Consider the following 17,020-nt stretch of genomic DNA (forward strand, 5'->3'; position numbering starts at 1 on the left):
GGCCCGTGAGCCACAATTACTGAGCCTGCGCGTCTGGAGCCTGTGCTCCACAGCAAGAGAGGCCGCGATAGTGAGAGGCCCACGCACCGCGATGAAGAGTGGCCCCCACTTGCCACAACTAGAGAAAGCCCTCGCACAGAAACGAAGACCCAACACAGCAAAAATAAATAAATAAATAAAAATTAAGAAGTGTTGTAAGAAAGGTTTAAAAAAAAAAAAAAAAGAAACGAGGGAATTCTTGGAAATAAAACTTAGTTTTGGAACCAAAGCTAAATTCTTTAAAAATAGCTGGGCTTATGTAGATTCTCTTTTGTTTAACCATAGAATGAGTAAATGTATCCACAATGCTTTATCCATATCACAGAACACGGTACAGCTGACCACACTGAGAACCTTGCCAAATAATATTGCCATGACACCTCCAAAAAAGAGCAAACACTGGCTCGTGTTTTAAGTTCTGTCTTGTTGGCTTTGTAGTCAATTAACTAAAGTGCTGTTGCTGATACAATGCAATATGAGCATTGGATCCGACTCACTGTCTGCATTCAGAAATGCGATGTGGACTTTTGGAAATTCTTGTTTTATAACCAGACAGACCTTCAGGCACAGCGATGGTGGAATGGTTCCAAAGAGAATGAGCCAGCTTTGTGCTTTTGCAGATGTGGACATCGAGGCTCAGAGTGGATAAGTACCATGGCCAAGGTCACAAAAGTGAGAATTCAGTGGCTCTCAAAGCGTGGTCCTACCTACAGCATCAGCATCATCTGGGAACTTGCTAGAGTTCTCTGGCTCTACCCAGACCTCCTGAATCTGGTGGGGGGGGGCACAGGAACTTGTGTCTTAACAAGCTTCCAGGTGATTCCGATGCAGCAAATGTTTGAAAACCACAGGTCTAATCAGGCCTCTTGCTGCCAGATCACACCTCTTTCCTATGTGCTGTGTAACCCAAAGGGAGAAATTAAGGACGCTCTGATCCAGAGAGAGTGGGACTTAGGGCCTGACTCAGTTGGATATTTGGGGCAGAATAGCTGAGCCTAGGGGCCTGCTTCTGATCCTAACTGCTTCCCTGGTCTCCACAGGCCAGCTTCCCATCTCTCTTTAGTTTGGTGGGTACCAGGCCTGGGCTGCCCACTCGTCTTTGTCCCGGGGCTTTAGCCAGTATCAGAATCCTTTTCCCTGTGACTTGATGTATATGTTGAAGCTTTTAGTGATAGGCAGAGACTTGATTCAAGACTCGGCCCATCTCAAGGATTCCCAGGTAAGTTCCATGTGTTGTTGATGGCAAGAATGAAAATGAATTGTGAGCGTTAAGATGGGTCTTGATATTTTACAGTTTAGTTAAAGTTGTAGTTGAAGTTCTTACCTAATGTCCTTGGAAACCTAAGAGTTAATAGGAGTTCAGAAGGTGACAGGGCAATATTCTGAGAGCCTGTACTAACTTGTGTTAGAAAGCTCTCAGTTCTTGCTCCTGGTATAGATCACCTGGTCTTTAAAAGCAGATGGAGTCTCATGATAGATCAAATCCAAGCACAGTACATCAAATCTTGTGTTAAGAGTTCACTGTGACTTATGCTGGTCCTTTGTCAGGTGAAGATGGTTCCCGAGGCAGCAGCCACTCGGGCTGGTGGCCCTTAATCTTCAGGTGCTTCACTTGCGCTGGTCCTGGGGCTGCTCTGTGCAGGTGGGCACCTACATGATGCTAGTTGATGATCCGATTATACAGGAACTCCAGGCCTGGTGAAGAAACTCCCAGAAGGAAGGCAAGGACAAAGTAACTTTTCTTTAAATCTTTCTCAAAAATAACTTTTTGTTATTTTTGTAACAAAAATAACTTTCGTAACTTTTCTTTAAATCTTTTCTTTAAATCTTTCTCAAAAATACTTCCAACGTAACAGAGCCAAGATACCTACTGCCTGAGCTGTGGTGATTTAGGAGCAGGGCTTTGGCTCTTTCAGACCAAGACAAAATGAGGTCAGCTCACACTTAAATAATATATTCCGCTTGGTTGCATGGGCCCATAGTGCTGAGATGTTTGCTGAATGAATGCTTAGGGGTAAAAGCTTGAACGACCAGAAAAAAAACGGTGTGAGTAACACTCGAAGGTTTTATCCTGACTCGATTTTGCACTGGTTTTTCTACTTGGATGATCTAGGCAGACTTTGAAATTCATTTTCCTGATTTCCTGATCTCAGCCACAAAGATTCTGATTCTCTAAGTATGGGCTGGGAGTCAGGAATCCACATTTTTAACAAGCTTCCAGGCTGATTCAGAAGCAGGAGGAAGTAACCCAAACTGTAAAAAAACATTCTTTTTAGAAGGCAAGACACTTCAGTATTCTTTTTTAAAACTCTGCTTTACTGGTTGTCTTTTAATTTTATTTATGGATTATTTTTAGCTGGAGATTTTTTTAAATTTAGAAATATGTGTCAATACTTTTCTTTATGGTTTTGCAATCTCTTGTTATGGTGCCCTCCCCACCCTAACTGTTTAAAAATATCTACCCATATTTTCTCCTAATACTAATATATAATATAATTATATGTGAATATATTATTAAAACGAATACTATTAGTTTATTTTTTTAAAGTCTTTAACATGTCAGATGTTATTTTGCTATGAGGTGCAAACATTGTGCCCTATAAAATTTCTACTTTTAGATGTTTGATGTTTTTTTAGACAACATTTTGGAAAATGTTCCATGCACATCTAAAAAGAAGTTATATTTTTCCTTGGAGTATGTAATTCTTTGTAACATTTAAAATAAAACTTGGGAATATATTGTTTTGAATCTATATATCCCCGTTTGTTTTCTGCATATCTGTCCAACTCTGGGCGAAAGGAGAATTCTAAAAATCTCCCAACCTGATTGTGTTTAATTTTTTTTTTTCTTATCTGTCTGTCCGTTTTGACCCTATGTTTTTGCATCTTTGTAGTGAAAACGGTATTTTAATAAACACAGGGTATCTTAACAGTTTTGAACCGTGGCCTGTAAGGCTAGATTCCCTGGTTAAAGACTACCCCGTAATTTCCTCTCTGTAAGATCTTGAGCGTGTTTTTTTTACCTTTCTGCGCTTGAAATTTTCATCTGTAGAAAGAGGTTATGGTCACATCTACTTCCTAGGACTGCTGGGAGGTGTAAATGAGATAATATGGTAGCACCCAATGCGTGACACATAGAAAGTGCTCTGAAAACATTAGCAATCTTTTTTTTTTTTAAACATCTTTATTGAAGTATAATCATTTTTATCAGTGGTTCAGTTTATATATTTTTAAGACATCTGAAGACCAGCATAATGGTTCTGCTATAGACAGGCCATAGTACATGACATTTTTCTGATATATTTGAGGTTGAACTTGTATTGCATGCCTGGATATTTTTAATAATGGCTTGAGTTATGTGACAGAGTATATTTATCCCTGAGCTGGTGATGTGCCTTAGGGTCCTCTGACAGTTTAGTACTTTCTGGAGTGTGTTGGAGTCTCTCACTTAGTGCTTTTGGTGGGTGGTGGTGGCAGTTGTGGAAGTCTCTGATGACAGGTTGAATAGTAGGGAGCTGAGAGATGCAAGCAGGCCTCTCTGCATTTCTCTCGCCATCGCCCCAATTTCATGTGTTGAGAGGATTCCAGACTTTAACACTTGGCTGGGATCCAGGTTGCCTGCAGGTGCTGTGCCTTGGAACCTTGTTGTGAGGTTTTGGTGCCTGGATCCATCGTCTGTCCTCTCCAGGAAGTTTGGTTATCATGAGAGAAATTCTGGAAGATCTATCCTTCTTTCTCAAGCCAGAAACTCTAAGGGTTTTGAGTGTGAACCCTTCTGAGGTCAGGGGACCACAGTGACCAAGGTGTCCTAGGCCCACCTGGAGAGGCAGAGACACCCTCTCTTACATGAGACAGGCAGCTCCACGGAAGTAACTCTGGGGAGAACTTTGATACATTCATTTCTGAAGATGAGAGAGAGTGTTCAGTCAATGATCGGCAGCTGATAGTCCTTTTGAAGACTTCAGGTAAACTTAGGTAAATACACACACAATTTGAAATCCTCCTTCCCTTCACAAGTGAGTATGCTTTTGCTTTGCTGATTTTCCTTGAGTTTTTATTTTCTATAAGCAATAGGTTGGAAGTTTTAGAAACGTGGTGATACTAGATCTCAGAAATGGTGCTATTTTGGGTGGTTGTGGGCAAGAGGGAATTGGAAGGCAGGTGAAACCTGGAAAAATGGGTGTGTAGTGCCTGCACCGGGCAAGGCCTCCCTGGTACTGTGGGGAGAGGAGGACGCCCAAGGCCGGCAGGACCAAGCCGCTGCCATTTTGGTGTGTTGCTGGAATTCTGGAAGAGTTAGGCAGTCAGTCACCCAACCCAGAGAAGGGTCTTTAGCTGAAGAACAAAGGTCACTGTTGTCATGGTCAGGACAAAGCACAGGTGGCCTCCAGCAGGACCTTCTCAGAAGACAGAGGGCCTGGCATATGCAGATTTCTTCAGAAATTATGAATCCGTGAAAGAGTTTGAGGCGGTGAAGAAGGCTGGCATCTTTCAGAGTGCAAAGTGATTTTGGAATGTAAAGAATTTCTTTGGGTTGAGTTCCATGGAAGTTTGTCACTGAGCTGTGTTCCTGAACTATGAAGTGTGAATATTTGGGCTAAAGAATAGCTTCTCTTTTTCTTTTAAACATCTTTATTGGAGTATAATTGCTTTACAATGGTGTGTTAGTTTCTGCTTTATAACAAAGTGAATCAGCTATACATATACATATATCCCCATATCTCCTCCCTCTTGCATCTCCCTCCCACCCTCCCTATCCCCCCCCTCTAGGTGGTCACAAAGCATCGAGCTGATCTCCCTGTACCATGTGGCTGCTTCCCACTAGCTATCTATTTTACATTTGGTAGTGTATATATGTCCATGCCACTCTCTCACTTCGTCCCAGCTTACCATTCCCCCTCCCTGTATCCTCAAGTCCATTCTCTAGTAGGTCGGCATCTTTATTCCTGTCCTGCCCCTAGGTTCTTCAGCACCATTTTTTTTTTTAGATTCCATATATATGTGTTAGCATACGGTATTTGTTTTTCTCTTTCTGACTTACTTCACTCTGTATGACAGTCTCTAGGTCCATCCACCTCACTACAAATAACTCAATTTCGTTTCTTTTTATGGCTGAGTAATATTCCATTGTATATGTGCCACATCTTCTTTATCCATTCATCTGTCGATGGACACTTAGGTTGCTTCCATGCCCTGGCTACTGTAAATAGAGCTGCAATGAACATTGTGATACATGACTCTTTTTGAATTATGGTTTTCTCAGGGTACATGCCCAGTAGTGGGATTGCTGGGTCGTATGGTAGTTTTATTTTTAGTTTTTTAAGGAACCTCCATACTGTTCTCCATAGTGGCTGTATCAGTTTACATTCCCACCAAGAATAGCTTCTCTTGATAAATAGTTAATAAATACTGTGGGGGCGGGGTGGGGGGAATAGAAGAAAGAAAATAGAGGGCCTGGGAAGGTGAGGCAGATCCCAACAGGAAAAACGCCTGCGTGAGCTGGGGGCTTGGTCCGCTTTCGCGTGTGGAGAGTGGTGGATGGGGCCTCGTGCCTGGCGTGGAGCGAGCGGCAGAGCCCCACGGAGAATGGGAGGGGTCCTGACTCCCTCCTGGAAGTAGTACCGTGGGTATAAAAGGTGTCTGCTCAGGCATCACGGGCCTGGCCGTCACCTCCCTTCTCAAGCCCTTTCCTCTTGCTTTAATTTTCACTTTTAACTTTAGATGAAATGATTTAGCTTTTTGTCAGCAGCAGCCTGTCTGGCAAAGTTCCTGTTCGAAAGATTTTTTTTTTTTTCAATTCATTTTTTTTCCTCTTTGTAACCCTCTTGTAGTTTGCTTGTACCTTCTGCTTCTTGGCATTAATGAACTGGTTCCCCCATGTTCCTCCCCCCGTCCCCCCAATCCTTCCCTTTATTTTTCTGCTCCTGACTGGATGCTAATGGCCATTGGTGTGCTCCACCTTCTCAAAGTAAATATGTCTGGTTTTCAACTTCTAGATCCTGAAGTTGAACCTTCATGAAACTATCTCAGGCAGGTGGGGGTGGGAATTAAAAGGCTACAGGTGTTGACAAATGACCCTCAGCGATGCAAGGCTTGGAGAGCAGTGACGGGTAAGGGCAGCTACTTCGTGTGTAGGCCTGCTCAAGTGAGCGTGAATGTGTATGCGCGTGTGAGTGCGTGTGCATGCAGGTGTGTCTGTGTCTGTGCACGTGCTCACGTGTTGTTTTCGAAGCAGTGGCCTGTCCTCAGCCCTTCTGAGGCAGGCCTGCCACTCGCCGCGGGTCCCAGCTTTGGGACGGGGCGAGGCTGCCACCCCGAAGCTGACCTGATCGGGACTGATGGCTCTTTTCATGGGTTGGTTTGACGTCTCCCCTCTTTCTCTCTCAGCACCCTCTTTGGTCTGTTAACGTAGTCCATAAAATATGTTCCCTCCGTATACAGTTAAGTTCACCTGCACATTGGTCAAGTTGCAAACTAAAGCTCGAGATGCTAATGAGAAAAGAACCCACTAGGAATTAGGTTCGTCTTATTCATTTCTCCAGAGGGAAAAACCTTAAAGAATGTTTCAGGATTTTATCTGGCGTTTGCACCTCATTTAATGAAACCTCATCCAGAAATACGGTTAACTTTTCCATTTAGAATGAAAGCTATGAGTTTCAGATACAGCAGCAAGCTTCAAACAGCAGTGCCTGACAGAGCCCTGACCCTGCCGGAAACCAAATGTAATTTCTTACCTCCCAGGGGGTGTGACCCACAGGCAATGCCCTTCTTAGTGCCACCTGCATGTGACAGAATCTAAATCAACTTTCAAAGACCATCCTGAAAGAACACTATATGTTTAGTCTGTTGTAATTTTTAATCAGATATTCTCCTTTCACTCCCTTCCAAATAGGATAGAATTTTTAACTGTCTTTAGGAAAGGAGTAAATTATTGATGACCTTGCTTAGTGCACATGATTCAAACCTGTGCATTTGCATTAAAGCTATTTTAGGAAGCAGTGGAAATAAGTTTTTTTTCTGCCTGAGGCAGGGGGTTAGAATTAAGATGTCATTTTGAAATAGGCAATGTGAAAAATCATTAACGTGTTCCCGTATTCTGCATAATGTGACCTCAACTGGTTATTCCGTCATCCTTATTGAAAAAACCCCCCAGTATTCAGTTCATTTCTTGGTACCAGCTTCTTAACCACGTCCTTTGCGAATATATGGTTGGTCTGAGCAGGATGCGTTTGTGAAGCTGCTTCTGGGAGCGGGGAAGGCTGATGGGGGCCCGGTTGATGAGTGGGCAGAGCAGAAAGGGGAGAGGTGTTCAGCCCTTTCTCCATTCCAGCCAACGGCACAGGGTGGATGGGGGGCGGGCAGGGGAGTTGAGAGCAACTTGCTCTTGCCTTTTCCTTGAAGCCTGTTCAGGTTATGCGCTACCTTTCCCGCTTCCTGCTCTGTAAAGGAGGCATGTTTGTGGATGGGGGGACACTGCTGCTCTGCCAGAGCGGTTTGCGGGGGTGCAGGGGCGGCTGGAGACACAGAATGCTGTAGTCGGAGCCGAGGTTCCTTCCCTACACTTGTACGGATTATTGCTCTTCATGCTGTGATTTGCCAGGAGCCGTGTCTGCACAGCTGCAGTCACCGTGACATTAAGTATAGGTCACGTGGAAAACATTTGCTCTTTTTTTAAATAGATCTTTATTGGAGTATAATTGCTTCACAATACTGTGTTAGTTTTTGTTGCACAACAAAGTGAATCAGCCATATGCATACACATGTCCCCATATCCCCTCCCTCTTGAGGCTCCCTCCCACCCTCCCTATCCCACCTCTCTAGGTCATCGCAAAGCACCGAACTGATCTCCCCGTGCTATGCGGCTGCTTCCCACCAGCCAACTGTTTTACATTCGGTAGTGTGCATATGTCGTTGCTACTCACTTCGCCCCTCTTTGCCCTCCCACCCCATGTCCTCAAGTCCGTTTTCTACATCTACCTCTTTATTTCTGCCCTACAACTAGGTTCATCAGTACCACTTTTTTTTTTTTTTTTTAGATTCCATATATATGTGTTAGCATACAGTATTTGTTTTTCTCTTTCTGACTTACTTCACTCTGTATGACAGACTCTAGGTCCATCCACCTCACTACATATAACTCAATTTCGTGAGAACATTTACTCTTTTTTAAACTTTTTTATTTATTTATCTATTTATTTTATTTTTGGCTGCGTTGGGTCCTCGTTGCTGTGCGCGGGCTTTCTCTAGTTGTGGCGAGTGGGGGCTACTCTTCTTTGTGGTGCGCGGGCTTCTCATTGCGGTGGCTTCTCTTGTTGCGGAGCACGGGCTCTAGGCGCGTGGGCTTCAGTAGTTGTGGCACGTGGGCTCAGTAGTTGTGGCTCGCGGGCTCTAGAGCGCAGGCTCAGTAGTTGTGGCGCACAGGCTTAGTTGCTCCACGGCATGTGGGATCTTTCCAGAGCAGGGCTTGAACCCTTGTCCCCGCATTGGCAGGCAGATTCTTAACCACTGCGCCACCAGGGAAGCCCAGAACATTTACTCTTAAAGAGAAGGGCAGGGTCAGCATTTGAATAATGTGACCACTGGCGGCTCAGAAATCACCCCAGCTCTTCTCTTGTTGACGGAATTTGGTCTTCACATCACAGAAGGGAGGAGAGGAGCACACTTCAAGTAGAAGGACGTGAAAATAGACATTTAAAAAAGATTTTTTGTGAATTTGTCAGGCCGGCTTCTTTAACTGATTTTAGTGGCCTAATAAGCAGAAGCTTCTTTCTCATCCATGTAGAAATGAGGTGACTCTCTTCCAGGTGGTAATTCGCGGATCCAGGCTGCTTCCCTCTTATGTCTTTGCCCCACCCGTTGTGGATCCTGAGTTGCCTTGCAGGGTGTCTCCATTCGTGTGTGTGTGTGTGTGTGTGTGTGTGTGTGTGTGTGTGTGTTAGTTACAGGCCTGGCTTGCATTTCTTCTGCTCACATTCTGTTGGCTACAGCTCAGTCAAATGGCCACACGTCCTTACAAGGAAAGCTGGGCAATGTATTCGGCTTGTGTCTCCTGGAAATGGAGGGCAGGGATTTGGTGACGAGCTGTTAGTTTAGGCCAGTGCTTCTCAAATTTGAGCTGCATCAGAATCACCTGGAAGCTTCCTGGCCGCCCCACACCCCCACCCGTTTCTGATTCAGCAGGTCTTGGGTGGGGCCCAAGAATTTACATTTCAAACAAGCTCCCAGGTGATGTTGATACTGCTGGGCAAGGAACAGCACTTTGAATAGTCCTGGTCCAAGAGCACATTTTTGTGTCTTGATTTATCCATGCTAATCGTGGATACCAGAAGTATATCCTTATTATTGTGACTCGAGAGATAGGGAAGGAGAGGGGTAAAAAAGATAAATAGCCTTGGCCAGGACATTTGGAATGTTACAAATAATTAATGTTTCTTAGAGGAATTGGAGTTTTGGAGGGTTGAGACCTGGGTCGTCAGGTGTGCCTGCTCTGCAGGATGGGGATGAGGTGGGACCTCTGTGGCCAGGCAAAGGTGCTTTCAGCTCGGCTAGCTCTGTTGGAATGGGAAGCTTTGGAGAATAAAGTACCTAAGTGGGTACAGGAGAGGTGACGCGGAGCAAGTGACAAGGGGGGACTTGCGTGAGACTCAAAGGAGAGTTTGTGAGTGCTGGACTGAACCAGGTATGGATTTGGACACAGACAAATGGGACTTAGATTTTGAGTTTCTTTGAGTCTTAGTGCCTGTAAAATGGGGAATAATGATGGCTGTCTGTTGGTTACTATGAGAATCAATTAGGTCGGAAATTTGTAAACTTTCTTGGTTCGTGGTGCTTAGAGGTTAAAAAAAATCCTACAGTTTCATTTATTATGAAAGCAGTCAGCTCTTTTTTTTTTATTATGAAAGCAGTCAGCTCCAAACAACTTCATGTACATTGATGTCCTAACAACTCAGTGGCCGTTTGAAAAAATAATAAACATAAATGTTTATGTTTCTACGTTATGAGTATGTTTCTACATTAAATAACTGCAATTACTTGTTGATGGACTGTGTGTGCCTGCGGATTCTGCACAGCTTCTCTCTCAAACCTTGGGATCTTGTTGGCATCGCTGCCCTCTTCCTATTCCCTGTCTATGTTTCCTTGTTAACCCAGCAACTGCTGAAAACCCAGCTTTGCAAAGATACTATGTCTTTGAAAGGAATGCAGTGCAACTAGTATCAAAACTGTGAAAACTGCCTGAGTTGTTCGTATGCTTCATATCTGACCGATGTTGAGCATCACTCTGTATCCCTCAAAAGTGTGACATATTTTCCAGTGCCTCTGCAAGTTCACAGCGGTGACCCAGCTGCTTTGGTGCACGGATTGAAAAGGGTGGAATTCGGTAGTTTTTTCCCTTTCATTCATTCATTGAATAAATATTAACTGAGTATCAGCGAGGTGTCAGGCACTGTCCGCCTCCGAACAGCATAGAGTCTGGGGGGAACCAGACACTGAATGGGATAATCCTGCAAATGTAGACTCCCGATGAGGCCAGGGCCATGAGGGGTGAGTTCAAAGTGAGAGCTTGTGGGAGGAAGATTTGACCTGGTCAGGAGACGCTTTCTCAAGTTGGTGGCACCTGAGTTGTTCCTGAAGTTACCGTGCAGTAAATAGGGGAGGGAACCATGTTCTAGCCACAGGGGTGGCAAGTATATCTCAAGCTGATGAAGAACTTGCTTCCTCCCACCCCCCAATTGCGCCGTGGTTGATTTGAGACTGGTATTGTGGCTTGTGTGCGCCATGTGTGTCAGACAACGTCTGGACTCTTTCTTTAACGGGACAAACCCACTGACCGTGCAGTTGGATGCTGATGCGAAGCCCAATTGTGGCAAGAGTTTCGATGTCATGGATTGGTAACAATCTGTAGACCATCACTTCGAGTAACTGCTCCAGGTGGGGGAAACAGCATGAGCAAAGTGGTAGAAGGCAGCTGGGTGAGCCAGCATGGGTGGAGCAGAAAGTGAGAGGCTGGGAGAGTCAGCAGGGGCTGTGGTGAGCCTCTGGGTCCCAGGGGGCATGTGGGTCTCACATGAAGACAACTCGTCCTGGTGGAGAAGGGGAAGTTGTCTTGATTGCTTCCTGGTGATAGATGGTGACTATAAACAGGCCAGGTACTCGGCTACCAAGATTTGTTTGAGTGATTTAGGCAACTAGCAGTTTCCCTGTTTTCACCCTGAATGTAGACTCCAGTGGCATTACAGCCTCCCAGAGCTGAGGGAATTCTCGTCCCTTTGTGTGAAAAGTGATCCATGGAAGGGCCCGCTGGAGGGTGCCCAGGGGGCTGTGTGAGCACCTCCAGTTCCTGGATTGACCAGCTCTGGAGGTCAGGCCCCATACAGTACCCAGGCTGTTGGCTGAAGTCTGGCCCAGCTTGCTGCTTCTGGGGTGTGAATTTCAGCTGTTCCTGTGAAGTCACGTGGAGCCTGTTACCAGAGTCTGTGTCCCAGTGCTTCCCTCTTCTTTACCATTCTGAGGCTTACGTATGAATGGGCATTGCACTGAGTCCAGAATGGGCCTGGCCCTTGCCCCAGGGGCCATGACAAGTTCTGCTTTGACTTTAGAATTGGGTGCTCTCTCCCTACATGGGGATGACTTGTGTGGGGCCTGGCAGGGACGTTTAGCTTCCAGCATCCTGGATTGGGAGCCTTGATGTCAATTTAAGGATTATGTTCTTTTTCTTCTTTGCTTGGAGAGAAAACTGATGCACTGTGGTTTCTCCGCACAGGTACTTTGTGCTGGATTTTGAGGCTGGTATCCTGCAGTATTTTGTGAACGAGCAAAGCAAACAGCAGAAGCCTCGAGGGGCCCTGTCTCTGTCCGGCGCCGTCGTGTCCCTGAGTGACGAAGCGCCCCATATGCTGGTCGTGTACTCTGCCAACGGGGAGATGTACAAACTGAGAGGTACGTTCTTCTCCCGGGAACTTTTCAGACGGGCCTCCTGGGTTCACAGTTACCATGGTGATGGCTCTCTTGTTTTTTGATTTTTAAAAAAAAATCACCTTTAACAATTTGCTGGGTTTGCGGACTCTGGTGACAGATGCTGCTTTTCCTACCCCTGGGGTGGGGAGAGGAGCTGACATTAGGAAGTGTTTGTCCTAATTAACTGGGCAATTAAGGACGAAGGAAAGGTGAGTGATCGCAAACCAGGCTGAGCCTTAGGACTTGGGCAGATTTTTCATATTAGCTCAGTATATATTTTCTTGGACCGTATACCGTGAATCTTTCCTCCAATGCCCGTGGGGCTGTGATCTGAGGACAGGTCAGGCCTTTTAAGGGTCATGGTGTCCTCTGCTCAAAGTTTCTCTAGAACCAGCTCTTAGTAAAGGCCCCTTCACTTGTACTTTATTTAACCCGTTGTGGCCCTAGAGCCTGGTGAAAAGCCAACTGGTGTTATGTCCTGTAGTCCACTTTCTCCCCTTCTCTTTGCTTCTTGAAAGCTGAGGTCTGCTAAACATTCTCATCAGGTCTCGGGGGAGCCCAGCATTTGGCCGGAACTGTAGGTCTTGTCGCCCCCGAGGCATATCCACCTCGCAGGTTTTCTGATGGGCCAGACTTGTCTACAGCGATGTGATTTGATTGCTAGATCATTCTTCCAGCATTCTGTCATGGGCACATTGCCGGAAAAATTGTCAGTCTTTTTCTAACAAAATAACAAAACCAAACCCCAAATGCACATGTTTGCACACGTGTGCATGTACACACACACCAGAGTCAGTGTTATTAAGGTCTGAGGAAAGTAGTGTGTATTAAGTGTTCGGCGGTGGTAATTCTGCCTCTTATATCACATTTTTCTTTGCCCAAGGAAGGGCCACGTGCAAAGAAGAGGCCCCTCGTTATCTCTCCTTGACGCCAGGGGCTGACAGTGGTGGGTCAGCCTCTGCAAATCCAGACTGAGGGCCTCGATTCCCCAGCTCAGAGCTCAGTGTTTGCTGACCTTCCTCCAAGCTTTGCTACCCAGAGGTGGGCTAAGCTGAGGTTCCTTTATGTTTTATTTTTCGGCCATGCTGTGCAGCTTGTGGGATCTTAGTTCCCCAACCAGGGATTGAACCTAGGCCTCTGGCTTTGGAAGTGCAGAGTCCTAACCACTGGACCACCAGGGAATTTCCTGAGGTTCTTTTATTATCAATATACAAGTCATATCTCAGGATCTATAAAAAAATCCACAAACCTATGATATAAAAATGTCTATAGTTGAAGAAAGTTTTTTGTTTTTTGGGAACTGTGAGAAGATTCATGTTCTCTTTGGAGATTCATACAGTGTGTGTCCCAGATTTATATGGTCCTTGGTTTCTCTTTGCTCTTTATTGCTTAATAAATTGTCAGAGCAGAAACAATAGCAGGTGAAAAACATAATGCCCCACCGCTGCCTGTGGTTTCGTTTTCTTTTTTATTGAATTTTTGAACTTTATTTTTTTATACAGCAGGTTCTTATTAGTTATCCATTTTGTACATATTAGTGTATATATGTCAGTCCCAATCGCCCAATTCATCACACCACCCCCATGCCCCCCCCGCCGCTTTCCCCCCTTGGTGTCTATACGTTTGTTCTCTACACCTGTGTCTCTATTTCTGCCTTGCAAACCGGTTCACCTGTACCATTTTTCTAGGTTCCACATATATGCGTTAATATACGGTATTTGTTTTTCTCTTTCTGACTTACTTCACTCTGTATGACATTCTCTACAAATGACCCAATTTCGTTCCTTTTAGTGGCTGAGTAATATTCCATTGTATATATCTGTCACATCTTCTTTATCCATTCGTCTGCCTATGGGCATTCAGGTTGCTTCCATGACCTGGCTATTGTGAAAAGTGCTGCAGTGAACATTGGGGTGCATGTGTCTTTTTGAATTATGGTTTTCTCTGGGTATATGCCCAGTAGTGGGATTGCTGGGTCATATGGAATTCTATTTTTAGTTTTTTAAGGAACCTCCACACTGTGTTCCATAGTGGCTGGATCAATTTACATTCCCACCAACAGTGCAAGAGGGTTCCCTTTTCTCCACACCCTCTCCAGCATTTGTTGTTTGTAGATTTTCTGATGATGCCCGTTCTAACTGGTGTGAGGTAATACCTCACTGTAGTTTTGATTTGCGTTTCTCTAATAATTAGTGATGTTGAGCAGCTTTTCGTGTGCTTCTTGGCCATCTGTATGTCTTCTTTGGAGAAATGTCTATTTAGGTCTTCTGCCCATTTTTTGATTGGGTTGTTTGTTATTTTAATATTGAGCTGCGTGAGCTGTTTATATATTTTGGAGATTAATCCTTTGTCCGTTGATTTGTTTGCAAATATTTTTTCCCATTCTGAGGGTTGTCTTTTCGTCTTGTTTGTAGTTTGCTTTGCTGTGCAAAAGCTTTTAAGTTTCATTAGGTCCCATTTGTTTATTTTTGTTTTTATTTCCATTACTCTAGGAGGTGAATCAAAAAAGATCTTGCTCTGATTTATGTCAAAGAGTGTTCTTCCTATGTTTTCCTCTAAGAGTTTTATAGTGTCCAGTCTTATATTTAGGTCTCTAATCCATTTTGAGTTTATTTTTGTGTATGGTGTTAGGGAGTGTTCTAATTTCATTATTTTACATGTAGCTGTCCAGTATTCCTAGCACCACTTACTGAAGAGAATATCTTTTCTCCATTGTATACCCTTGCCTCCTTTGTCATAGATTAGTTGACCATAGGTGCATGGGTTTATCTCTGGGCTTTCTCTCCTGTTCCATTGATATGTATTTCTGTTTTTGTGCCAGTACCATATTGTCTTGATTACTGTAGCTTTGTAGTATAGTCTGAAGTCAGGGAGTCTGATTCCTCCAGCTCCGTTTTTTTTGCTCAAGACTGCTTTGGCTATTTGGAGTCTTTTGTGTCTCCATACAAATTTTAAGATTTTTTTGTTCTAGTTCTGTAAAAAATGCCATTGGTAATTTGATAGGGATTGCATTGAATCTGTAGATTGCTTTGGGTAGTATAGTCATTTTCACAATATTGATTCTTCCAATCCAAGAACATGGTATATCTCTCCATCTGTTGGTATCATCTTTAATTTCTTTCATCAGTGTCTTATAGTTTTCTGCATACAGGTCTTTTGTCTCCCTAGGTAGGTTTATTCCTAGGTATTTTATTCTTTTTGTTGCTATGGTAAATGGGAGTGTTTCCTTAATTTCTCTTTCAGAGTTTTCATCATTAGCATATAGGAATGCAAGAGATTTCTGTGCATTAATTTTGTATCCTGCAACTTTACCATATTCATTGATTAGCTCTAGTAGTTTTCTGGTGGCATCTTTAGGATTCTCTATGTATAGTATCATGTCATCTGCAAACAGTGACAGTTTTACTTCCTCTTTTCCAATTTGTATTCCTTTTATTTCTTTTTCTTCTCTGATTGCCATGGCTAGGACTTCGAAAACTATGTGGAATAAGAGTGACTAGAGTGGACATCCTTGTCTTGTTCCTGATCTTAGAGGAAATGCTTTCAGTTTTTCACCATTGAGAATGATGTTTGCTGTGGGTTTGTCATATATGGCCTTTATTATGCTGAGGTAGGTTCCCTCTATGCCCACTTTCTGGAGAGTTTTTATCATAAATGGGTGTTGAATTTTGTCAAAAGCTTTTTCTGCATCTATCGAGATGATCATATGGTTTTTATTCTTCAATTTGTTAATATGGTGTATCACATTGATTGATTTGCGTATATTGAAGAATCCTTGCATCCCTGGGATAAATCCCACTTGATCGTGGTGTATAATCCTTTTAATGTGTTGTTGGATTCTGTTTGCTAGTATTTTGTTGAGGATTTTTGCATCTATATTCATCAGTGATATTGGTCTGTAATTTTCTTTTTTTGTAGTATCTTTGGTTTTGGTATCAGGGTGATGGTGGCCTCATAGAATGAGTTTGGGAGTGTTCCTTCCTCTGCAATTTTTTGGACGAGTTTGAGAAGGATAGGTGTTAGCTCTTCTCTAAATGTTTGATAGAATTCACCTGTGAAGCCATCTGGTCCTGGACTTTTGTTTGTTGGAAGATTTTTAATCAGTTTGAATTTCATTACTTGTGATTGGTCTGTTCATATTTTCTATTTCTTCCTGGTTCAGTCTTGGAAGGTTATACCTTTCTAAGAATTTGTCCATTTCTTCCAGGTTGTCCATTTTATTGGCATAGAGTTGCTTGTAGTAGTCTCTTAGGATGCTTTGTATTTCTGTGGTGTCTGTTGTAACTTCTCATTTTTCATTTCTAATTTTATTGATTTGAGTCCTCTCCCTCTTTTTCTTGATGAGTCTGGCTAATGGTTTATCAATTTTGTTTATCTTCTCAAAGAACCAGCTTTTAGTTTTATTGATCTTTGCTATTGTTTTCTTTGTTTCTATTTCATTTATTTCTGCTCTGATCTTTATGATTTCTTTCCATCTACTAACTTTGGGTTTTGTTTGTTCTTCTTTCTCTAGTTCCTTTAGGTGTAAGGTTAGTTTGTTCATTTGAGATTTTTCTTGTTTCTTGAGGTAGGCTTGTATTGCTATAAACCCGCCTGTGATTTCTAAAATGACATGAACCCGTACAAAAGAACAGCCCAACCAATTAACCATTTGAGCCATCTCATTTTGCCTTTTAGTTGTTATTCTCTGGGTTATTAAACCTGAAGTTTTTTTTTTAAGGGTTGTTTTAATAGCAAACATAAAAGCTTTATTACCTGCGTGAACTAATCACAAGGGCTAAATTTAGCTTAAACTTACCCACTACAGCAAAGGCAGGACACATTTCTGCCTCTTTCTGGCTGGTCCTTGGTCCATCCCAAAGAATCTGGGCATTGGTTTTCTCATTTTACATCTCACTACATGTAGAGATGAATCTTGATATTAATAGATGCACAGCTTTGGGAATGTTTTTGGTTTAGAGCCTTTGGGTACTGCCGCAAACCAGCAATTCTTCATGTTCCTAAGGAAAATGGCTCTAGGTTCTGC

At 43.4% G+C, this 17,020-nt stretch overlaps 1 protein-coding gene and 1 non-coding gene across 5 annotated transcripts in view; one reads left to right on the plus strand and one right to left on the minus strand.

The window, feature by feature from the left end:
* OSBPL10 (oxysterol binding protein like 10) overlaps nt 1-17,020 on the plus strand; it is a 387,153-nt gene that overhangs the window by 167,741 nt on the left and 202,392 nt on the right. For all 4 annotated transcript variants that reach the window (XM_057554937.1, XM_057554935.1, XM_057554936.1 and 1 more), the window contains one exon: nt 11,801-11,976. In XM_057554937.1, the coding sequence (XP_057410920.1) occupies nt 11,801-11,976 (176 nt within the window). The remainder of the gene's footprint in view (nt 1-11,800; nt 11,977-17,020) is intronic.
* On the minus strand, nt 13,103-13,175 carry TRNAW-CCA (transfer RNA tryptophan (anticodon CCA)). The gene has a single exon. It is a non-coding gene; the product is annotated as a tRNA-Trp (tRNA).

Source organism: Balaenoptera acutorostrata, chromosome 10, assembly GCF_949987535.1.
Source record: "Balaenoptera acutorostrata chromosome 10, mBalAcu1.1, whole genome shotgun sequence".
NCBI classification, from domain to species: Eukaryota; Metazoa; Chordata; class Mammalia; order Artiodactyla; family Balaenopteridae; genus Balaenoptera; species Balaenoptera acutorostrata.